This window comes from Ostrea edulis, chromosome 2 (assembly GCF_947568905.1).
Source record: "Ostrea edulis chromosome 2, xbOstEdul1.1, whole genome shotgun sequence".
NCBI classification, from domain to species: Eukaryota; Metazoa; Mollusca; class Bivalvia; order Ostreida; family Ostreidae; genus Ostrea; species Ostrea edulis.
The window spans coordinates 16,296,374-16,321,467 of record NC_079165.1 but is presented as its reverse complement, the minus strand read 5'-3'; the positions used below and the strand labels follow the sequence as shown (position 1 = coordinate 16,321,467).

At 34.9% G+C, this 25,094-nt stretch overlaps 1 protein-coding gene, 2 long non-coding RNA genes and 1 pseudogene across 3 annotated transcripts; 1 reads left to right on the top strand and 3 right to left on the bottom strand.

Annotated features, from left to right (window-relative positions):
* Positions 1-1,756: 1,756 nt before the first annotated feature.
* Positions 1,757-6,327, bottom strand: LOC130052125 (uncharacterized). The gene is made up of 3 exons (XR_008800493.1): positions 6,170-6,327; positions 2,325-2,408; positions 1,757-2,127 (listed from the first exon to the last, which is right to left on the bottom strand). It is a non-coding gene; the product is annotated as an uncharacterized LOC130052125 (long non-coding RNA).
* A 1,174-nt stretch (positions 6,328-7,501) lies between these two features.
* On the bottom strand, positions 7,502-8,881 carry LOC130052124 (uncharacterized). The gene is made up of 3 exons (XR_008800492.1): positions 8,771-8,881; positions 8,046-8,238; positions 7,502-7,847 (listed from the first exon to the last, which is right to left on the bottom strand). It is a non-coding gene; the product is annotated as an uncharacterized LOC130052124 (long non-coding RNA).
* A 7,478-nt stretch (positions 8,882-16,359) lies between these two features.
* LOC125655440 (uncharacterized) lies at positions 16,360-20,367 on the top strand. The gene is made up of 3 exons (XM_048885723.2): positions 16,360-16,476; positions 18,175-18,374; positions 18,676-20,367. The coding sequence occupies exons 2-3, from the start codon at positions 18,230-18,232 to the stop codon at positions 19,509-19,511; spliced, it is 981 nt and encodes a 326-aa protein (XP_048741680.2). The 5' UTR covers positions 16,360-16,476; positions 18,175-18,229; the 3' UTR covers positions 19,512-20,367.
* A 783-nt stretch (positions 20,368-21,150) lies between these two features.
* LOC130052123 (uncharacterized) lies at positions 21,151-24,223 on the bottom strand (annotated as a pseudogene).
* Positions 24,224-25,094: the final 871 nt, after the last annotated feature.

Here is a 25,094-nt window from a genome sequence, read left to right as displayed (position 1 = left end):
ACGTTTGGTAATAATAGTACGTGAATCAATACCGGAGTTCGATCCGGACATGACGTCACGCTACTAGACCCCTACTTTAACGATCAAACATTTTTTCACTTCTTGCTAATTACCATTCCCATTCTTTTCAAATTTGGTATGAAACGGGGTTTTTTTTTTTGTTTGTTTTTTTTTTTTACAAAGAGGTGCACCCCTGGGGCTTTAGAAGCGAGGTAAAAACTGCCAAATATTGACAGATTTTTAAACTTCTTTTCTACAACTACGCATGTGCAAGAAAAACTAAATAATGATATAGTAGGAAGGCCTCTAACAATTGTAAATTGTATGATTCCCGGGGTAGAGGTTCTGACCCAAGGATGGGGCCAAAACTTAGTATTATCTAATGCATATGTGTAAAACATTTGAATAATATCTTCTTTAATGTTATTGAAACTAAATAAATATTTAAAAGGAGGAGCTCGTACTTTACCAAAACAGTAAATTGCATGATCCCATAGGGTAACAGCTTTGGTTCCAGGATGGAGTCAAATTCATTATAGTGATTATTGTATATTTTATCATTTGAGAGACTTTTTATGCATGCTGATACGATATAAAACTAAGTGCATATTTAGGAAAAGCGGGAAAATATATACCAAACTTGTGAATTTTGCAACTTTGGGGATTTGAATCTAGAACATGTCCAAATTAGTCATATCGTGTTAATGTAAAACGTATACGGTATCAATTTTGATGCACCAGATGCGTATTTCGACAAATAATGTCTCTTACGTGATGCTTAAGTCGAAATTTTGGAAATTCGAAATAACAATAAACTTGTAAGAGCTAAAAGGAAAACTGGAGTTCCAAAAACTGGAGCCAAATTCGTCCATTGATAAGAGCTATGCATGAGGGAGATAATTCTTAATTTTGAAATGAATGTTACATATATTATGTAAAGTTTTCCATAAGTATTGCCGTTTTAGAGGTTTAAGAAAACTTCTTGTTTTATACTGTTGCTAAATGAAAGGCGAAGATAACGAACAGTGACCAACTCCTATAAGCAATACAAAATAGATAGTTGGGCAAAGACGGACCCCTGGGCACACCAGGGGTGGTATCAGGTGCCTAGGAGTAGTAAGCATCCCCTATCGACCGATCACACCCGCCGTAAATATTAGAATTTAGCTAAGATATCCAGTTGTTTTTTTTCTAGCTTTCATAGCCCTCGACACTAGTGATACTTTTAACTATTAGTGAGGTAACTGATAAGGTCCTTGACACTAGTGATACTTGTAACTATTAGTGAGGTAACTGATAAGGTCCTTGACACTAGTGATATTTTTAACTATTAATGAGGTAACTGATAAGGTCCTTGACACTAGTGATGCGTTTAACCATTAGTGAGGTAACTGATAAGGCCCTTGACACTAGTGATAGGTTTAACCATTAGTGAGGTGACTGATAAGGTCCTTGACACTATTGATACGTTTAACTATTAGTGAGGTAACTGATAAGGTCCTTGGCACTAGTGATACTATTAACTATTAATGAGGTAACTGATAAGGTCCTTGGTACATGTACTAGTGATACTTTCAACTATTAGTGAGGTAACTGATAAGGTCCTTGACACTAGTGATACTTTTCACTATTAGTGAGGTAACTGATAAGGTCCTTGGCACTAGTGATACTTTTAACTATTAGTGATGTAATTGATAATGCCTGCGGGGCTCGTTTTTAATTTATGTTCAAGCCAAATATTAGAAAAGTTCACATGCGTCATAAATTCAAGAATTTATTATATGATAGCAATTGAAGATTTACATTACGAAACATAATTAAATGAGGATAGATAGCAAACTATGATACAAATAAATAGATTCATTTACGTGAAGTAGACACAAAAGCAAAGATATCAATGGTACCTTTCTTCCACATTATAAACGCATTGTCTATCTCCTTGTGAGGACATGTAATATGTACTCTTTTATCAAGGGGTGTTTATATAAAGTTACTCATGTCATGGTATTTATTGACAATTTCAGATCATTTCCAGATTTACTTCTTCTTTTTTCTACCCGGTGACACCTCTCCATCTTTCTTCCCAATGTTTTTACATAAGCAGCAGGCACAAATGAGACCAATAAGCTGAAAGTATAAACGTCACAGAAAACTAAAACGTAGTTTCCTTTGACCTATCTTTATATTTTAGTCGTTATGATAAAATTTCATCGATATCTCGTATATTAATCACTTACAGCTTCATTATATACGAAACCGTTTGCTAATTTTAATTTCAATGTCTATCATCTATCATTGTAATATTTAGAAGCATTAAGTTATACCTCTACTGCAAGAATGATGCATCCTGTAACGATGAAGTACACTGTATATGTTGACACAGTTTTTTCCACAGCACTGTAACAACCCTGCAATAGAAACGGAGAGGTTACTAGAATTCTATATATCACCGTCCATAGCACTGTAATAACCCTGCGATTGAAACAGAGATGTTACAAACATTCTATATATCGCTCTCTACAGCTAGCACTGTAACAACCCTGCAATAGAAACGGAGAGGTTACGATCATTCTATATATCACCCTCCATAGCACTGTAATAACACTGCGATTGAAACAGAGAGGTTACGATAATTCTATATATCACCCTCCATAGCACTGTAACAACCCTGCGATATAAATACAGAGGCTACGATAATTCTATTTATTATACTTTCATGTAAAATACTCGAATCTGATTGGTCGAGAAGCATTTGAAAAACATATTGTTACCCTCTGAGAACAGAAAGCACGCGCCCCATGGTGATACTATTTAGCAACGGGTAACAGTACTTGACAACGGGTGATATTATAAAAAAAAAAAGTATCACATTCGTCAAATTTATGCACGTACGGTTCGCCGTATAAGTTTTACATTATTAGACGACGTCATTTGAGCGTTTGTTATAACATTGATATACATACAAAATATCGCATGACTGGGCTACGCCTCGGTTGACAATGGTTTTCTCGAGGTGAAAATTTTCAATGTTACCCTCAACTACATGCATTATTTATATAATATCACCTTCACAGCACTGTAACAACCCTGCGATAAAAACAGAGAGGTTACGATCATTCTATATATCACCTTCTACATGTACAGCACTGTAACAACCCTGTGATAAAAAAGCACAAGTAGTCAGAGTAATCTATTTATCATCCTTCATATCGCTTTAAGGATCTCGCGATAGATATTGCAAAGAGGCTATAATGCTATTTATTACATTTTTTGATATTTTTCCTAACGATTCTATATAAAGGATCATGGCATCACCATAACTTGATCTGCTCACATGTAATGGTGGACGCAAATATTGTGTCTACTACCGACAGTGTAAACGATTGTGCCTTGATATTATATATAAGAAATGGATAGAATTTGAGGAATATGTAATAAAATGGTAGTTGATTGATTATCGGAAAATATTTGCCCGACCTCGGTCGTTACACGATAACGCTCTTTCTCGCAAAGACAGTCCACTTTACCGTAGAACGACCTCAGATGGACATATTGTCCAATATATAGGCTATATCATCACCCTCCACACCACTGTAACAACCGTACAATAGAAACACACAAATAGTTATATTAATACTATATGAACAAGTAACGTAACAAACAGAGATTAATCTCATGATTCCTAAAAAGAATACAAAATTAGGAATTGGGTAAACATGGACTCCTGAACACACCTGGTGTGGTTTCAGGTGTCATCAGTTATACCGGATAAGCATGCCCTGTTAACCGGTCACACCCATCGTGAGCCCTATATATTGAACAGGTAAACGGAATAATCCGTAGTCGATATCAGTATGTAAAGAACGGCTGAACAATTGGTAATAAACATGTCGGACAGTATTCGACCTCATGGTAGGTTGTATTTGTAAATCAAATTGTTACATATCACTGGTATTAAACTGATGATAGTAACGATCGTTACTATCATCCCAAGATGGCGGAAGGAAATTATGGAAAGACCACGTTTACTTAACATATCTATTTGTATTGTTTATTTGCGAATGATATGTAGGTAAGAAATATCATACACTAGCAACAATTACGATCCGGTGTTATTTTATCTTTTATACGGCTCATATGAACAGTAAATTCGTCGTTGAAAAAACAGCGAGGATGATAGTAACGAAAGTTTTACGTTCATCATTCATTTCCGTTACTATTATCCTCGCTGTTTTTTCAATCCGTTACTATCATCAGTTTAATACCAGTGCATATGGACATGTATAACGACCATAATATTTCCGAAATACTGATTTTAATCGATGCTGTTGAAACCCCTATAACAATCTATTTGTCAGTAGAATACCTGGATTATATATAATATTATATAACCCTCCATACTGTAACATTCTTGTGATTGATAATTTTAATAGAAAATAAGTATTTGAACAAATTAACTACAATTTAGCATAATATTTTTACAAAATATGTGGGAATTATAGACAATTACCAAACGCTACCGGTTAATGTTATTATGATGCCATAAAGGACTTGTTTAATTGACGTCATAACAAAGATGTTGCTAAACAATTTTTGTATATTTGAACTGCCTGATGAATCATGTAGACAAGGAGAAAGAGCTAGCAGTAAATTATTGCTTTTTATGGAATATGACATTCTGATTTTCATTACTTATTTACAACTGTACCGAATCAACTTCTAATATAAATATAGATAGATAGATAGATGCGAGGTTAAATAAAAAACGATATCAAACGCACTAAAAATGACCAACGACACGAACAATGAGTTGTCAAATGTTTTTTGACTGCTAATGATGATTTTAATATGTAGACGTTTTCTTTGTTATCAGCTTTTGTAGTTTAGTTGTAGATTTAGTTCTTTTTTCTATGTAAATATTCTATCGTCCTGAGAAAGGGACAGATTGTCCTGACAATTTGACAATTCACTGCTGTTTGTGTCGTTGGTCATTTCTAGTGTTTTAATATATGATGCAGAATTTATTCAAAAACTTCTACGTGAGAAGAAAAAAATTCTTGTTGTGGCCTGCAATTCGACATTTATATATGTCAACGACGTTTTATCTATTAACAATAAAAATTTTCATTCATCTCTCGATTCGATATATCCTTTTGAACTCGAAATAAAAGACACCATAGAGTCATCCACTTCTGCTCCATACTTAGATATTTTATTGAAGTAGATATTAACAGCAAACTAAAACAACTCAACTCAACCTTATGACAAACGGGATGATGTCAGCTTCTCAATCGTCATCTTCTCATATTTATGTAGCAATATTCCATTATTACCCGCATATGGTGTTTATATCTCTCAACTGATCCGATACGCAAGAGTTTGTTCTGCGTATGGTCAGTTTTTGAATCGAGGTAAGCAACTGACAAACAAGTTGATGATAGAGGGTTTGCAACAGTCTCGTTTAAAGTCAGCATTTCGCAAATTTTATGGTCGTTATAACGATCTAGATTGCCAATACAACCTAACATTGGATTGGGTCTTATGCTGTCTGACGTGTTTCATACGGATTGTTTGGCTGTTCTTGACACACTGATTTTGACTACCGATACCTCCGTTTACCTATCAAGATATAGGACTCACGACGGGTATGATCAGTCCATAGGAAATGGTTACTCCTAGGCACCTGATCTCACCTCTGGTGTGTCCAGGGGTCCGTATTTGCCCAACTCTCTATTTTTTATTGCTTATAGGAGTTATGAGATTGGTCACTGTTCGTTATCGTCACGTTTCATGCACATATCTATCTATATGTAGAAAACGAGCGAGAGATGGTACGATGTCATACATCACCCTCTACAGGTCTTAGGGAGCTTTGTGATAGGTTGATTGTATTTTGTTTAACGTCCCGCTCAAGAATTTTTCTTCACTCATAAGGAGAGATTCTTTTTCCTGGTGAAGGGCTGCAAAATTTAGGCTTATGCTCAGCGCTTACGGCCTATAAGAAGGGAGGTATCTTTATCGTGCCACACCTGCTGTGGCATGGGGCCTCAGTGTTTGCGGTCTCATCCGAAGAACCGCCCCATTTAGTTGCCTCTTACGACAAGTAAGGGGTACTGAGGAACTATTCTAACCCGGATCTCCAAGGGATGACTAATATAGATAAACTAACCGTGGAGTAGTAACCTAGATACACTTCATCAGTACAGGTGGTAAAAGTGACCAGATTGTAGTTGTCGGTGTTTGTCCCGCTACAGCAGAAGATTGGGATATTTTTGGTTCCAGCTGACGTCTTCCACGGGGAAGTGGTAAAGTCGTTAGTTGAGTTCTGGTTGTCGTTGACGCCACAGCATGACAACTAAATTATAGTAAATAGGAACATGACTTGAAAGACAGTGAAAAAAGCAAACAGTTTGGAGATTACATATACTATTAAATAAGACTTCATTTTTTCAAAGCTATTTGACTGATGATAGTTGTAATGTCCAGATCATATACGTTTACCATAACAGAACCATATTAGAACTTGGCTTTTTTTTTTTTTACCAGTGCGTACTGTTTTACAAAGATACCTCTTTCTTATGAATAATACAGACTTTCATATCATGTATAAATACGTCTGTTCATCATGTGAGACAGTCGTGTTTCACAAATACATCTTCTGATATACATGTATACAACTTTCGTATTTATCGAATGAACATTTGCATTAGTACTACACAATGTCACGTGTTAACTACAGAGAAATGATACATAAGGGTTATATCTTACCTAACACAATAGCTCCATTTAGCTTATATGATATAACGTATCCTTTCATCTGTCCTTTAGCTTATATGATATAACGTATCCTTTCATCTGTCCTTTAGCATTTTCGACATTTTACCGAGCAACGTTTACACCACTTTAAGACAAATTGTAAAACCCAAACTTAAACTTCCATGAAATAACCTCCATTAAAATCAAAGTTCGCTGATAATACGACGAATTTGGGTCTTTGACGATATCATCTATGACACAAGATCTAGTACACACTGCGTCGACCTTTACCTAACTCAAAGCGATTCTCGACTTTCATAGTGGAGTGATGGATAACAATTACAAATAGCACACACTTCCGCTATAAACATTAGAAATTATTTAAGATAGACTCTTATACACTTCTATCATGTGAAAGATACCTTCATGAAAAGATAGTTCCAAACTATATATATAGGTCGCCCTAGCGGTTAGGGCGCTCACTTCGTAGCTATTAGACCCGAGTTCGTTAAACGTGGTAGTGAATGCTCCTTCGCCAAGTCAAGTGCCCGGCATTAGAAAAAAAAATATCAAGGATCATTCAAAGAGGACCTTCGATTCGCAGGTCCTGTATCACCAGTAGGTGTTGTTATGATTAAGAACATCGTGTACGCCATGTATAGGTTAAACTTTGTGGGACTTCACCTAAAGACCTGATGACATATCTACATGAGTGAAAAATTCTCAAATGTGACATAAAACAACAGAAATATGAACAAACAAACGCATTATCATACACCTTTGTGCCAATCATAAGAATCCCATTGACTGAATACTATTCAGCAAGCTCACCTCACCTCTATGAGCCAATGCCAATGAATGAGTAAATGTTAAGTAAGTTCAACTCTATATCTAAGATAAGGATCTCAGTGACTATGAATGCTATTGACTTGCTATTACGCTCACCTCTATGACTAAGATAAGGATCTCAATGACTATGAATGCTATTGACTTGCTATTACGCTCACCTCTATGACTAAGATAAGGATCCCAATGACTATGAATGCTATTGAATAGCTGTTGAGTAAGTTGTACACTGCGTCATAACAGCCCTGGAATAAAGTAAAAGATGTATGTGGTACGTTATGTACTAATGTGAAATCAAAAAATTAATGTATGGTGGTAATATATTTAGCAACTGAATAGATCACTTTATACATAGTATACATCTCTCTCTCTCTCTCTCTCTCTCTCTCTCTCTCTCTCTCTCTCTCTCTCTCTCACACACACACACACACACACACACACACCGTTGTTTGGTAGTTTGCTGTAACTGTGTCGGTGCAAGAAGTCTCGTTGTGCGTTGCGTAGGAATCTGGGGTGACCCCCCAGACAACAGAAGATCGGAATTTGTTTACTTCCTGCTGTACCAGTGGTCATCCAAGGAGTATTGTCAAAGTCGTTGACAGTCCCATTCAAAGCATTCACAGCACAACACGACATCTGTCAAAAATACACATACTGACAAATAAATTGATATTGCAAGCGTTTTAACAGTCTCATTTAAAGTCTATCAACATTTCGCAAATTCTATGGTCGTTATAATGACCTAATTTGCAAATACAAACTATTACTGTTGTCTGACGTATTTCCTACTAATTGCTAGGTCGTTCTTACATCCTGCTTTTGATAAAATATAAGGTTCATGACGGATGTAACCGGTTGATAGGAGATGCTTACTCCTCCTAGTTACTGATTCCCCAACTGGTTTTTCGTGAGGTCCCTTATCTTACTTTTGTATGTTTTATAGGATTATGAGATTTACCAGTGTTCGTTATCTTCACTTGTTCGTAGAGACCATAATATATTATGTGATTTAAATACTTGTTAGAATAACAGAAATTGTGCATGCAGTTGGATTGCTAAAGCGAAAGAGCCCAATTAAACTTTTTGTACCAATAAAAAGTTTATAATTGTTCAGTAAATCTGCCCAATTCAAACACAGCTTGTATTTCAAACTAAGCACCAAACTTACCGACATGAACAAGTAGTTGAAAGCTGTAGAGATTTGGTTGGTTGAGAGATCGTCTGCGGCTTAGTTGGACTGTATCACTGTCAGCAGCTGGGTTTTGATAAAGGACTGAAGCTACAATCCATAAAGACATCTTCAGAAATAATGCCTTAGAAAGTAAACCTCGGTAGCGGGCAATTAAACGTTTGTATTTTCTAACTAAGTCAAAATGTTTGAAATCAACACTATCCTTCATTAGACATAAAATCAAGAATGATCTTAATGTTTGAAGCAAGGAGTAGGAGGAATTTGTCATCGTCATAATGGCCGATTTCCGTTTTGAAACTTGAATGAAAATATAGATATCAGCCATACATATATATTCCTTATAAATGTGATTGCCTATCTGGGTAGCTCAGTAGGTTTATGTGTCGTCTGCTGATCTGTAGACCGTGGGTTCAAGTCTAGCAGGAGTTTTAATATTTTTCAGATTACTTTCTAAGAAAACTGCATTAACTAAATAAGGTATATTTGAAAGTTTTCAATTTCAAAATAGTTTTTGAACATATCCTCCACTTTCCATCTATATCAGTTTTAACAGGTGTGTTTTCCTTCCTTAAATATATGATGTATTATGTACTTACTTTATCGTTCATATCGAACCACAGAAAGACAGCGCGAACAGCTTGGCAATAAACAGTATCAAAACAATGCCTGCATACTAAAACAGAAGAGAATGAAGTGTATTGTGACGTCAGTGCTATTTTTATCATCATATCTGGATACAAAACAATTATAACTATTACCAAACCATCAAAACTTCCAGTTGTTATATCAATTCATTCAAAACATATAACACTATACACACCGGTATTTCCGCTGGTCTAAAATTTGGCGATTTCCTGGTTCAAAAGTATGCTTATAATTTTAGTGGAATAAATTTTGGAGTACAAGGAAGTTATTTTTTTTTTTTTGGAAATACCGAAGTCACAATAATTTGGTGTATATTTGGCGAATGAAATTTTGGCGGAAAGGAATCTAACCGCTAAAAGAAGCCAAATGTATCACCCCGTGAAAAACCTGCTCAGTACCTGTTAGTACAATCTTACAATATCCAGACAGGCGGGCCGGTTGCAAAAGGCGCCTATGGCTCCCAGGCTAGCTATGATGAGGACGATAGTGCCCACCACTATGAGGGATACAGACAGACTTGTAGCCACGTCCCCCAGATTAAATCCCCCGTAAGTCAGCTGCTGCATCAGGGGTAGGATGTTATCGTTGATGAGGTCCACATTTGCCAGTACCATGATTCCAGGAATAATGAGGGCCAGTGAGAAAATCTACGATTTTAATGCATTGTTTTCTTGAATTGATTTATGTATCATAGGAGCAAGAATGCACGATTGTGTTAGTGTATGATTTAACTTGATTGTTTGAAGGAAAGATGCTCCTTATATATTAAAAGCAGTCAAAGCAAGGATTTTTAATCATTTTCATGAAAGGATAAAACCATATCAAAGTATCGTGTGACCAAGCAAATATAAATGTATAGCTTGGTATGACATTAAATCATTCTTAGAAATATATTGATGTCTTTCAATTTGTGTGAAATACATTCCGATAAAGTCACATTCCATACTTTTTATGTTGTGTTCGGTTATTCTATCATGCGTTTGTTTATATTTTTCTCTGTCTTATGAGCAAAGAATGGTACTGTATCAAAATCAAGATTAAAATGAAAATATAACTATGCAATATCATTGCCTATATATTCTATTACAATATTATCTTAAAGAGCTTCGCACTTGAGATTTCGAGGCATGTCATTTGTTTTGGGGAAGTGTATTTTTGATTTATACATTGAAGGAGAATTAGGAAATTGAAAAGAAAAACTGGGGTCACAACGCCTGTTTTTAAGCTACAGTGTTCTAAACATTACCATTTTGCACTTAAAATTTATTCAATTAGACTTGTGTTTATGTGGGTGTAAACACAACATAACCAATACGAATCAATCATTACATAAAATAGATACATAATCATGTCTTCTAACACTACAGATTTTTGTTGTTGTTGAAAAACCCAATACTAGTAATGGAAATAAATAATGACCTTTTTGCACTTGATATAAGAAAAAAATCATAATATCAAATTTGATACTTTGAAAGGACATATTAGGAGTAATGTAAATTTCTAAAATTTCACATAATTTTCAAGGTCTTTTCTTAGAATTTAAAAAGCGAGGGTTAGAGACTACTTTTTTAAATTATTGGTTAAAATACTGAATTTATGTACAAAATTTCAAGTAAATTAATCTTAAATTTTTTAAGAATCTGTTATATTTAGAAATATATATCAACCGAATTAATAAATTACAGGATTTGAACTAGTTCCAAGTCTCAAGGACTTGTATCATAAATTATAAAACTGAAATACACGTATACGAGTAGAAAAATAGAAAACATTTTGGATGAAACAGAAACTGTAATATCATGCAGATTTAGAACTTTTTGATTAAGCAATCTTTCCGCCACAAAGTAGAGTCCCTGCAAAACCCTTTTAAAATTTGAATTGAAACAAACATTTTCAACTGGATAGAGTTCAGTAGTAGATGTGCAATATGTTTGCACCATTGGGATCACTATTGAACCAGTAAATACTTAGTTGTAGCATCCTGCGCAGTTGTGCTCAAAATCTCAGGAGCTAACTCCCTTAATATCAAATACATGCGCACATTGCATGATGCAATATATATATACATTTACACTGCATATAAATATTTTAGAAATATACATGTACATTAAACCAAACATGCTGCAATAACTCCCGAAAAATCTTCAAATCTTTAGTCAATGATGTTGGATGACAAAATGTATGATCACAATGAAATTCTCTATACTTACAATAGCAAAACAATTTATCACCTTTTTGGGAAAGAAATTGCCAATTATTTTCAATGATTGGTTCAATAGCTTTTTCAAATATTGGGAAATGAAAGATATTGCCCGAAATGCAACAGTTATTCTCGAAATGGTTCTGCATGGTTACGTGTAGTACGTGTTGTCCTAATGACAAAAGATTCCAGAATAGCACACATCCTGATTTCCTTCCAAAAATATTTATTCAAAATGTAAAAAACAAATTGCCATGACTGTAACTTTTATCTATGTTCACTTATAATTTCAAACAAACTTTCTTAGAGATTAAATGACATCAAGAACGAAGACTAAACCCTTTTTTAACGTACGATAAAGAGGACGTTGATAACTTTCAAGAATATTGGACCCCATCTCTCATCACAGCAAACCATGGTGACGCTTCCTTTACTGTCTGTTTTCGATTTTCTTCTGGCTGTTATTCAAATCTACCACTTGTCCATAAAATTCAAAACAATGAAATGCAGAATACAATATTTACATTTTGAATTTATCCACAGTGCAGAGACCTCTAGCTTACAGTAAGTCTGGGATGTCGAATCTGATTGGGTGTACATGAAATACACGTGTTTAAGGTACATTTGTAGCCTCTGACTCAGATGGGATTGTGGGGTTGTGTAATACTTTCACGAACACCATGAGATTTAGTTGCAAGTCATGTACATTGTACAAAGCATCATTAATTCGTATTTTCTTTCTTTATTTTCTCCCTTTCTTTGTAGATTGAGGTAATTCCACCCTCATGTGTCGTCAGTTTCTGCAAAATATTTCTCTAAAATAAACTTTGTATATGATAGAAATATGATATTTCGGGAGAAGTTTATTCACTGGGTATATTTGGTCAACTATTTTAATCTGAATAGATTTACGTTTTCTACAAATAACCAATTATCTACATTTAAAATGATCATTATGATGTCAAGAGCATTAACTCGCCAGCTGGTGTTTTCTTTATTTTATGTGTATTATGCAATGGTTTCTATGATATCCACAATTTATTTATATGTAATGATAAAATGGCAGTTTCTAGAAATTAGCGAAACGCGATTGGACTCAATTAGTATGGATCGACCAATCAGCGACCGGGTTACAAAAATGACGTATGAGCGCCTCTGTGTTCGGAATCTTTCTAGACTTTTTAATTAGTATAACGAAAGTACCATGTAAATAACATTCCGAATTATGTATAAATGGCGACTTTTGACAACAGCACATGCTGTGTTTGTTTTAATGAAATATCTCCGAAACAACGACGAGTCATTAATTCACCAGCCTTTCAAGTCTTAAAGAAATGCCAAGTTTTGCGCACTCCTTCAAAACTGACACCAGGTTTATGCAGACCTTTGGTGCCACAGGATACACCAAAAACTACAAAAAGAAGAAGGCTGTTCTTCCGAGACCCTCCTGTAGACAGTGTTAGGGTAAGTGAGATATATGAAATTATTTTAAGGTATTATACAATATGTATCACTTGCATTTAATAAAGTTAAGATAATAAACATGAAAATTAAGATCATTTTAAAACATAGAAGATACACACATATCAGAAGAACACACACATTAGTGCTGTAGTCACTATATTTCTATATATTCATATCATTATATGATATCAGTAGTAGATTTGGAGAGCTCGGAGTCCATACCCCCCCCCCCCCCCACACACACACACACTTTTATTGCACATGCAGTCCTATTTTGAACACAGAAATGATTTTAAAGATGTTAAAAGTAAAATATGTACTATGTTTTAGATCGCATATCGGGGCAAGTCCTTTGGAGAGAGGGCAGGAATTGTGAACGGACAATGGAAAAGTGTAGTCAAATCTATTCTTAAGGGTGAAAAAAGCAGAACTCTTGCAAAAAAGATATTTGCTTTAGATTCCATAAAGAAAGATATGTGCCTCTTGGTGAATGAATTGGCTGCTAAAGAATCAAAGAACATTTGTAAACCAAATAGTAAATCTGTTCTTTGTCAAGTATCTGGGGAGGATTTGTGCAAAGTTGATGTTGAAAAATTCACACAAGAATTGAAGACTAAATGTTCTGTACTGCATGGTCTCTTAGATAGCATTATGGGGAATTCCACGGTGTTAAGACAAGGTGTTGCAGCAGCAGTAGTCCTTTTCGCAAGGAACAATCACTTGTCTGGTATTCATCATGCAGTTGGTCAAATTCTTTACCAAGGTGGCGCAACTGATGAGGTAAATAAAACAATAATCTAAATTATGATATGAAGTTCAGAATAAAAGTCTTGATATCTTATGTCATTGTCATTGAATCTGTCTAATTCATAAAGGCGTTCATAATTTAATATCATATATATATTAATCAAGAATGCTATAAATTACTGAATGAGTAAAATTTGTTATGATACCGCTTACCCATAATGTGATAGTACATTTTGTTTATCTTTACGAATATGTATTAAAGGTATAGGGTCTAAGATATTGGTGAAATTTTGCATGTTCCAAAAAGGTGGCGAAATTTAAGATCATAACTAGAAAATCACACAAAGTTCTTCAGAATGTTTACAAACACATTGAATAACGATAGTATTCCCTGTTCTCATTTGCCTAAACTGGTATCCTGTTGATTTTGCATCGCTTATGTTTGTGTGTAGCCACCAACCAATGGGGTACCAGTTTAATATATTGTCCTCCAGACAAAAATTTTATATAGGGCTAAAACGTCAAAATGACTTCAATTTCAAAGCGCTGCAGCTATAGATAACTCATAATTAATACTACAAATTTGTTTTTTGGAGTTCTTCTTGCAAAAGTTTGTGATGTCATTTTTGAGATAAAAGATAGACCCTATGCCTTTAAGCTCGTTAGCTAAATATTGGAATGAACTGATGCTTATTTTTTATTTACAATAGACTATTCTGTTGTTAAACAACATGGGCTTCCGCCGCTTGACAGTGGGGCCTAAAACGGTGTACAAGAAAAAAGTTGCATTACAAGAAGTCCAGATGAAAAAAGTTCAGGATACAGTATTGCAACAGAAGCTAGAAGAAGAAGGAAAACTACACCTGTCAAGCAAGGTAAGTTGACATAAAAGATTAACTACATGTATATATAGGAACATGTCAATGATATGTATGTGGTTTTAAAGTTTTAAATGTTATTCAATATTAATGTCAGAAGTTACCAGTACAGATCATTGGTGATAATTTTGATTGGACAAAACGACCAACAAGCATGACTAAAACAAATCAAGTCCAAAGCTACCATTGGTTTCTGCTGCTTGGTGTACAACGGCGCTTTGTGGATTCAAATCTACCTGATGATAATCCCAAAGCAGAGATCCAAAGCATCCCTACCAGTGATTTTGTTCCAAGCAGAGCCGAGTGTAACAGTTTAGAAAATGACATGATCTATCACATCATCAAAACTGCAACAGGGTATATCCCCGCTTTGAAAGAACTACAGAAATGTGTACCGTCATATGTAAAACATCCATACCTTGAAGAGAGTTCAAAAAAGTCAAAGTATTTAATTCTAGACTTGTTAGATAAAAGTGAAAATAAAGCAGAAGATATGATATCAATATTCGAGCATGTTCATGAGAATTACATTAGCCACACAGAAGGTGAGAATCCACTTGTAATTAAAAAGAAAGTTTTCGGTGGAGATGTCCTTACAAATGAGAGGGCATATTCAGCCCAGCTTGCAATGCTTAACTCTGCCAATGATTTTGAGCAATTGAAGGGAGTGATTCATAGGCCTGAAGGATTCCATAGGATGATGAATCTTCTAGGGGTATAACTGTTGTTCAAAGTTGCTGTTACTTTCGAGTTGGGTTTTGTAGGTCACATGAGCTATCAGCTCATGTGAGCTCTTCTGATTAATTTTTGTCAAATCGTCTGTCTGTCAATAAACATTTAACATTAATGTTAAGTCTACCATTCTGTGATTTGTTTTCATTGTTTTGGAATTTGAAGCAAATAATTGGGGAAAATATCTGCTTTTTAGCATTGGGAATGGCGTTTTATTTCAACTCCTCACAGACCTTAAACTACCCTGGCACCATTGCATGATTAGACCAAAAATAAAAATGGATTTGTTTGATGTACTCAAATTTGTTCCCACCCGATCATTTTTTTCAGCTATTTTAAGTTTTTTGCCGGTTCCCTTGAAAAATAGAAAATTCTCCTTATTTTAAAAGAAAATATTAGAAATTTCATGACGGTAAAAAAAAGAAACTACCTACTAACCCACCTTAAAAAATGTGGGTCGGAGTACATCAAACAAAAATATTTTTAATGATGGCCTTTGTCATTTTAAAAACTTATGCATGCATCTTAAGGTAGTGTAGATTAGATTCAAGCTTGTTTAATTTAGGTAGTTGTTCATTTTAGGTAGTTTACCATTCAAATTTCTACTAATCAGATTAACTTCAGTCCATTTGATGAATTTCAAAGCTGTATCATGCATGGCATCTAGTTTTTGTTGAGAAGGGGAGGGGGGTATGTATCTGTAATCAAACGACCTAAAGTTTTTCCTTGTTTCTTTAAACTTAATATATGGCATCTAAATTAAATCAAAATTTGGTTCTTGTTTTTCTATATCTTTTTATGTGTGAAGTTTAGTGATGAATTTAAAAATGCACATAAAATGAATTCGAAATCGTCATTACTATTTTTTTTTCAATATTAGATGTATTTTATTAGGGGATTTATGCCACTTTCTATAACTGCAAGTCAGCAAGAGATGAGGGATCCTTATTTCAGCTGCGAAATAAGTTAAACCGTAGAGATGTACATGGACATGATGCAGTCACAGAAAGATTCAGGTAATACTCACATTAATGATTCATAGAATCAATTGGTTGTTTAATCAGTGCATATGTTTATAGATTGCTTTGTTTGATTAAAAGAAGGTTAATTCTAGTATGTAATAAATATGTCAATTTCAAGGTCAATCCACTCTGGACATAGAAAGATATTGTTCAATTAATGTCTGAAATTGTTTTGGCACGACTATTAATTAAATGATACATGGGTAGAGCCCTTTTAAATTACAATTTTTGAACCAGGAAAAAAAAGGGGGGATACATGTTTCTAAATTCGGGTACCTGTAAAGTGCGAAACGAAATCGAAACGAAACGAAACGAAATCTACCGAAACGAAACCTACCGAAACGAAACGAAACCTACCGAAACGAAACGAAACCCACCGAAACGAACCGAAACAGATTGTATAACCGAACTCTTTTAATTATAATAATTAAAAATGGTATCTTAGGCCCCTGTGAAAGTTACCACATATAAATAAAATTCACCTCCCCTTTGATGTAGGCTTTCGGCTTGACTGTTACAAAGTTTTAAAAGCTGGAAAGGGGGGAGTAAGCACAAAGTACATATCCGTAGTTGATTAAATGCCATACACAATTAGTTTCGGATCCATAAATTTCAGAACCGAGGGTTACAGTCTCAGAGATCTGGGGAAACACACTATACGAGGGGTGGGGTCGCCGACGTTGGATCCGCCTTTGGGCATAGATACATTGTTTGAAGAAGCTGGTGTCTGAGAAATTGAAAGCAGGAAGAGCTCTTAACCTCTTATTTTATCTCTAACTGCTGAGGTGCGAGTACTTTCAATAATGGAAAAACTCTATACATTTTGGGTGTTGCTAAGATGGGGAATTGAAAACGGGACGGAAAACGGAATTTTTTTAATGCAATAATATTAGGAGGTCGACATTTTGTAAACTGAAAAGGCTTATGAACAAGGGAATTTTAAGCAGAAATCACAAAGAGAACGGGAGGACATATTCAGAATCCACCGTTTGATATACTACACAATATGTATACATATATTTGTCTTTAGAGCAAAAAATACTGAAACATGTATTCATGCCCAAAAGCGGATCCAACGCCGACGACCCCATCCCTCGTTTAGTGTGTTTCCCCAGACTTCTGACCTGTGAGACTGTAACCTTCCGTTCTGAAATTTATGGATCCGAAGCTAATTGCACATGGTATCTATGTACTTTGTGCTTACCCCCCCCCCTTCCAATTTTTAAAACTTTGTATCAGTCAAGTCGAAAGCCAACACCAAAGGGGAGGCGAATTTTATTTATATGTATAAACTTTAACAGGGGCCTAAGATACCATTTTTAATTATTATAATTAAAAGAGTTCGATTATACAATCTGTTTTGTTTCGTCTCGGCAGATTTCGTTTCGTTTCGGTAGATTTCGTTTCGTTTCGATTTCGTTTCGCACTTTACAGGTACCCTCTAAATTCAAGTCATAAATTAATTTACTCCAGATATGAAAAACATTTATTGTTATCTTTAAATCTCTTTGTCTGATGGAGATCTAACTTAGTATTGTGGTTGTTCCTGAAGTATATAACCCATATTTTTCACCACAATTACAGACATTCTCAATCTAAATTTGTAAATCTTTATGTTGCCACATGGTGAGAAGGGGGACATGTTTCTTTAAAAATATGTTCCTCATACATGTATGTTTTTTCATTTGATAGGGCACATTATGCTTTTGTTGAGGATGTATTAGATGGATACATCTGTAGTGCTTTCATGGACTTCTTTGGAATGGAGGAGTTGGGCTCCTCTCCTACAAAGAACAAGCCACCACCTCTCATTTCGACATGGACGGATGACGCCAAGCTAAGATGGCTTGTATCAATAGGGCAACAAATTCTAGAAAATTACGTTAAGAAAGGTAATTACAATAACAAGTAATTATAGTCAAGAAAGTTGTAGCAAACATAATTTTGAATAGGTTTTTCTCCGTCTGTTTGTTTCTCAAGAACCACTGGGCCAGAAAAGTTCAAATTTACTTGGCAGCTTTCTGAAATAGTCCAACTTTCCGACATAGTTCAGATTCATGTTTGTAAAAATCATTGCCCAGGGGGGGTAGTTTGGGGCCACAACAGGGGATCAAAGTTTAACATTGTAATATATTGGGAAAATTTTAAATTTGTCATATCTAAATTATCAAAGTATTCTTTGGTTTGATTTAGTGGAGTCAGAGGGATACAATATGGAAGAAATGGACAATAAAAGTGCACAGCTCCAAGCCTGCTTTAATGCTGCAGATGGCCTGTATGAATGTGAATACCACAAAACCTATAAAACCCTTGGTAATTTTAAACGGCATTTACAAAAAAATCACAATTGGACTTCTCCTGAAAAAGACAAAAGTGCCACTTCCAGTACAAAGGATGGTGCTGCAGAAGCTAGAGCTTCCTTCATGAAGTGTTCCTTGATCCTCCGAGACACTTATGATGCATATCAGATGACTGATGGGGACAGGATATTCCGCAATGCCAAGTTTGAAATGCTTCTTGCTGATGCGTTTCACCATACTAAATATCGCTTGTGGCTTTGGCGAGTCCTTGCTTATGAAAAAGCACTTCTTACACCTCGACAAGCTTTTGAATATAAATGGAACTGTTGCTCAAATACAAATGGGGGGATTGGGAAAAATGTGCCAAATGATTTACTGGTTGAGATGAATGTCAAGTCAATCAAACAAAAACTGCGTACTCAAGGAGTTAATGTAACATACCAGAGTGCTAGAGTTATTGCACTGTCCAGTCAGATTCAAAATGACATAAAACAAAACATTGTACAGCAATGTGATACACATTTTGGTGCCACCCGGTCAACTGTTAATAAATTGACAGTCATTGAAATGATTACAAAAGAAGTACTGAATGGAGATTTAATGAAAACTATTCAAGGTCGAGAGGGAGTGTTTTCTGATTTTGTTGACCCATTCGACAAAATTGTCCCAGCAGAATTGCACAAGTGGATTAGTGCCCAAAAACTAAGGGCTGAACGTGAACTTATTTGAGAAACAGGTGCAGATGTTGCACATGTACAAACTGATTTATTAAGTTACATGAACCAAATGTTTAAGGAAGCTCACCGTCATATGATTTGTGCTTAATATTTCTGATAATATGTCACAAGTTATAGATTTAAATATACAAAGGTGTTGAGACACCTTTATCTACTACACATGAATCATTTTATAATCATGTTCTTAAAAATATCTGAGCATTTAATCATTGTTGTGTCAGTCTGGCCTCATATCTACTAAACCTTTCATGAGAAATGGATCTTATATTTTCTCAAGAAGTTTCGGACTAAGGCCTCTTAAGGTCATTTTACAAAGGTCAGGGTCATTCATACCTTATGTATGAAAACCATAGCCTCATTTTAACAGTTATTAATCGTTCTACAAACAACTTTCAGACAAATGTCACTCTTGTCATTTTGTAAGGGCAGTGACACTCTGAACATATTATCTTATAGAACACTTCTCTTTAGCTGTTATTGATCTTGTATTACAATCTATTATGCGCATAACTTTCAGACTTAAAGGTCTCGTATAAGGAAAAAGTTTTTTTCAGCTGTTTTTGAAGAGGCATTGATTACTTTGAATCACACAAATATATAAAAGGCATTTAGACAAAGATCACTTTGTTAAGGGTCAAGGTCAGTCAGAATATAAACCTTATATATATCACTTTTCAACAATATTTCAAGTTATTGATTGCTGTAAAAGTCATTTGTCATATGAAGTAGTTTATTGGTTAGAAGCAGGGGAGCATCCATCAATTTTTTTAAACAACAATTTTGTTTGCTTTGGTTCATGCATCGTATATTTGTATCAATAAAAATCAATTGCTTACTTGAAAGTTTCATCTTTATAAACTTTGATGTTATTGTTCAGTCGTTTGTACATTTAAGACATCTTAGTTTAATGCAAATTTTGCAAAAAATCTTCCGAAATAAGTTGCTATTACGCCAAAATAAAATATATGTGTGTTTCCAGCTTCCCAACCCTACCTACTTTATTGCTGTCAACCCTGAAGATTTCACTGACAATATATATAGATAAAATAACATTTTTAACATATTCAAATTTAAAAAAAATTCTGCAATTTACATTTTGACATCTTCAAAATAATTTAGAGTAATTGTAGTATACAGAAGTTTACCATGAACTAAGATTTTAAATAAAATGTTTTACCTACCCACCATGCCCACTATATCTAATTTTTATTGGGAGTGAAGTAGGAAAACCACATTTATTTTTTTTGGCTTGTGTTCTGTTGTAACATTAAGGAGGTACTCTACCTCATCATAATGACTGACTTCCTTTTAAAACATGGATGAAAATATAAATATCAGCAATATTTGCTCATTCATTTCGACAATTATCGCCTAGCGGAGTAGCACAGTAAGTTAGCATGGTGACAACTGAACTGTAGTTCACAGGTTCAAGTCCAGCAGGGGTCTTAATTTTTTTCGATCGCTTTCTACTAAAACTGCATTTTTTAACTAAATAAAGTTTTGAAAGTTTTCAATTTCAAAATATTGTTTTACACATACTCCACTTTTCATCCATATCAAATTTCTCTGGTGTAGCATACCTCCTTAATATTACTAGTATTATTTTTACCTAAGAAAAACATTTAAAATGGTGACATTAGCATAAATTTTAATAAATAATGCACAAGAACATGTTGATGAAAACAAAAACATGTTTAATTGGAACACCCTAATAAATTGTTTCTTCTTTTTATCTTAACTACAGAAAAGCTACCATATTCAAATGTTTCATTTCAACATAATAATTTTCATAGCAATGCAGTTTATAAAATCCCATGCAAACATGGGAAATTAAACTGATGTTATGGATTACAAATTCTAATAATTGTTCGCTAGTCAAGTAATTTAGCCATCTCCGCTCTTTGACTGAAAACCCTTGACTTACAACAATGATTGTTGCATACTCACTATTTGATTATGCAAGTCTTATACTACATAGCAAAATTTAGTTTCTTGTCAGAGCAGCAAAAAATACAAGCAGCTTTGCGAATACATGTTTCAACTTTTAAGATATTCAAACACTCTATGGTAGCCACACAACATCTTAAAAAACCCATCATGATTCTAAATCTGATGCATCACTATATCACTATCGCTGATATTGTACATTTCCGTATCCCCAAAAACCTCATTGATAATGGAGCAAATTTTTTCTGCAACTTCATAATCCCAGATTGGAAAACTATTAATGATATCGGCTGCAGTGAACAGCACATTCGATTTCCCCACAATGTCTTCAATAAGTTTATCTGTCAATCCATGCAGAAGATCATTAGATATCAGATTTGTGGAATCACATAGTGAGAATTTATATGCAATAAGTTTTTCTCTTAAAAACATACGGTCTCCATCTGTCACTGATCGTTTTAAAAGGTTAGGACTAAGGCAGGAGCTTTGACTTGTCGATTTTGTTGCTGGGTGTGCTTCTGGGCATGTTTCCTCACCACAACTACATTTTTTCTCACAGATATCACAACATTTGTGGATTGGAACAACTTCTTGAAATGAACATGCATAGGAGTTACAAAGAATTTTACGTCGACACTGCGAGTCCTTTGCTAATTGAACTAGTTCTGGGTCAATTTCTTCAACATTTCTTTATGCACTTTAAATAAAATAAGTTCATGAGAAAAGTGACCATCCCGTCCTGCTCGACCCATTTGCTGGACAAAAGTGTCCATTTCATGGGGGAGTCCATAATGTATCACATTACTTAAAAATGAGTAATTCACTCCCATTCCTGCAGAGTTTGTACAAATTAAAACACGAATAACTCCATCTTTAGCCATGTCTTTCCGGATTTCGTCCTTTACAGTCTCTTTGGTCTTACTGTGGAACATATTATAATATGGACAGTTTCTCCCAAAAGTATCCATGAAAACAGAATAAAGTTTTGAAACTGTCAAAATGGTTTCACAAAATACCAAATGTCTTGGAAATTTCTCTTTTTTCTCTTGCAATCCTTGAATCATCCAACTAAATGTGATTTGTAAATTCTCATTGTTGGGTACTTGGATTGATGTCATTTTAATGTTTTCTCTGTTTGGAGATTCTGAAATTATGATAGCATGTTTATCAAAACAGAGGCTATTCATAATCTTCTTCCTTTGGGATGTTGATGATGTTGCAGTTAGTGCCACAACTGGAATATTTGGGAAAAGGGATCTTAACTCTCCTATTTTTGAAAACCACTCTCGGAATGGTTCTTCACCTTCCCTGCCGAATCCCCTGTAACCAATAAAGATAATCAATTACATTCTTGATATTCAATATATCATATATCTACCTACTTTTTACATAGAATTATTCATATTATATTTTTTTGGCCCTGTAGATTGTGTAATTTACAATTTTAGTACCCACCTTCCTGCACAAGATTGTAATGCTTTTAGTTTTTCTGACAGATGTAAGGATTGTTCAAATTTTGGACAGTTTTTAATCCTGCCCCTATACATGTAACCTAGGGTTAGATTAGGTCCTCAGTATCCCTTGCTTGTCATAAGAAGTGACTAAATGGAGCGATCCTTTTGCTAAGAGTGCAAAAACCAAACTCTAAGCAGGTGTGACACGATAAAAATCCCTCCCTGCTCAAAGGCCATAAGCTCTGAGCATAAAGGCCTAATTTTTCAGCCCTTCACCAGCGATGGTGATGTCTCTATGTCAGTGAAAAATTATCAGTTGGGATATTAAACATCCAACCAACCACTCACCAAAGTGTAACTGTATGGGCCTCATCCACCACTAACAATTGCAGTTTGCTCTTATATACATCAGACTGCAGCATTTCTCTCCACTTAGTCTCTCCAACAAGTTTCTCTGGGCTTCCAAACAAGAAACTGTAATCTCCCTTTTCTATCCCCTCGTTCTCTGCATCATCTTTCCCTATGACACAAATTTGGCTTTGTTATATAACATTTTTATTGAATTCATACATGTTGTAGCTTACAAGATAAATGTGCACATATGCATCAAATTGAAAAGTACATGCATCTGATATTTCTCTGAATAGCTCTAATGTTAAATGTCCTTGTATATTTGGAAGTAACATTGTCCATTAAAATCCAAATATGAGAGGAGGGTGTACACATGCAGAGCTCTGATTCATTGTGATTGAAGGCAATAAGACACAGCAAAAAATATTATCGTGATAAAATGTTTTTGTTAGTGTTTGTACAACAAATGCACGTGTTTTAGAGCATAATATTGTAAACGAAATATGGGTACATAAGCTTGATAATCTCTGGATTTTCTCGTAATAGGCTGTGTGTAATTGAGAAATGTAAACAACAAATTAGCATAATATACTAGGTGCGGTATGAAGAATATTAACAAATTAAAACATTATCCCTCAGTAATTCATTTAAAATATTACCTATATGAGTGGCTTTAAAGCCTAAACTGCTCAACTTCTCCACTTGCTCTTTCATAATTGATAGGAGAGGTGCCTCAATTACAATTATTCCCGGTTTGATGATGGGGATGCTTTCATATACCAAGGACTTTCCGCTACCTGTTCGTGTCCCAACAAATACATCTTTGCCAGCCAGAACTGCTTCAATTCCTCTCACCTGGTTTTCCCTTAAATCTACTTTGAATACGTCCGAAATTTTCTTTTTCGATTCATCGTTCAGCATTTCCTCGCTTTTACTGGATGACGCCATTGTTGTTATCGGTTTGTGCTATAACATGTCTTTTCATTGGCTGAATATAAATTGCATTCAGGCATCACGTGATATAAACATTGCCAACTTTTAGATAGCTCGATCGGTCAAGGGTGTATGGGGAGCGGAGTGGACCGAAAACCCTTGGCTAGCGAAGATGAGAAATCATCGGTACGATCTACTTTTATACGCCTTTCGTCGTAGCTCATAAATATTCATTATTTGAATAGCACCGATCGGTATTTACCTAAGTATACTAAAAATAGAATGACCCCATGATGCAACGCGCCGATGCGGACAAACAATCGCAGTTGATCGTGTTACAGTATCAACATGGACGAAAACAAAGAATGCTTGATGAAGAAGAAGGGTGCCACAAAACACTGCGCTTATGGAACATGCAATAGTGACTCAAGATACGCACATAGAAAAGAGATGGAGGTTTTTTTTTCCATTCGATTTCCTACTAAGCACAAAAATTTAGAGAAATGTGCTCGTTGGGTCCAGGCATGCCGCAGGCAAAACTTCACCCTTGAGAACGTAAAAAAGGACACATATATCTGCAGTCTACACTTCGTCGGTGGAAAAGGACCAAGTAGTGAATACCCTGATCCTGTCCCAGCAACCACAACTAAATCCGAAGTAAGTTGATTAAACTTTTAATACTTTACAGAATGGTAATTTGCATGACAATGAATTATTACCTTAATTTACTACTGATAAGTATCGCATGCATTCGAAATTATTTTTGTAACTTTTTCACAGTGATATTTTTATATTAATATAGATGGAAAGACTGGGGAAAAAACGAAGAAGGCCTGCTGTACGTAGAAAAATTCATATCTCTCCTTCAGAATCGCAAAATCTATCGGAAT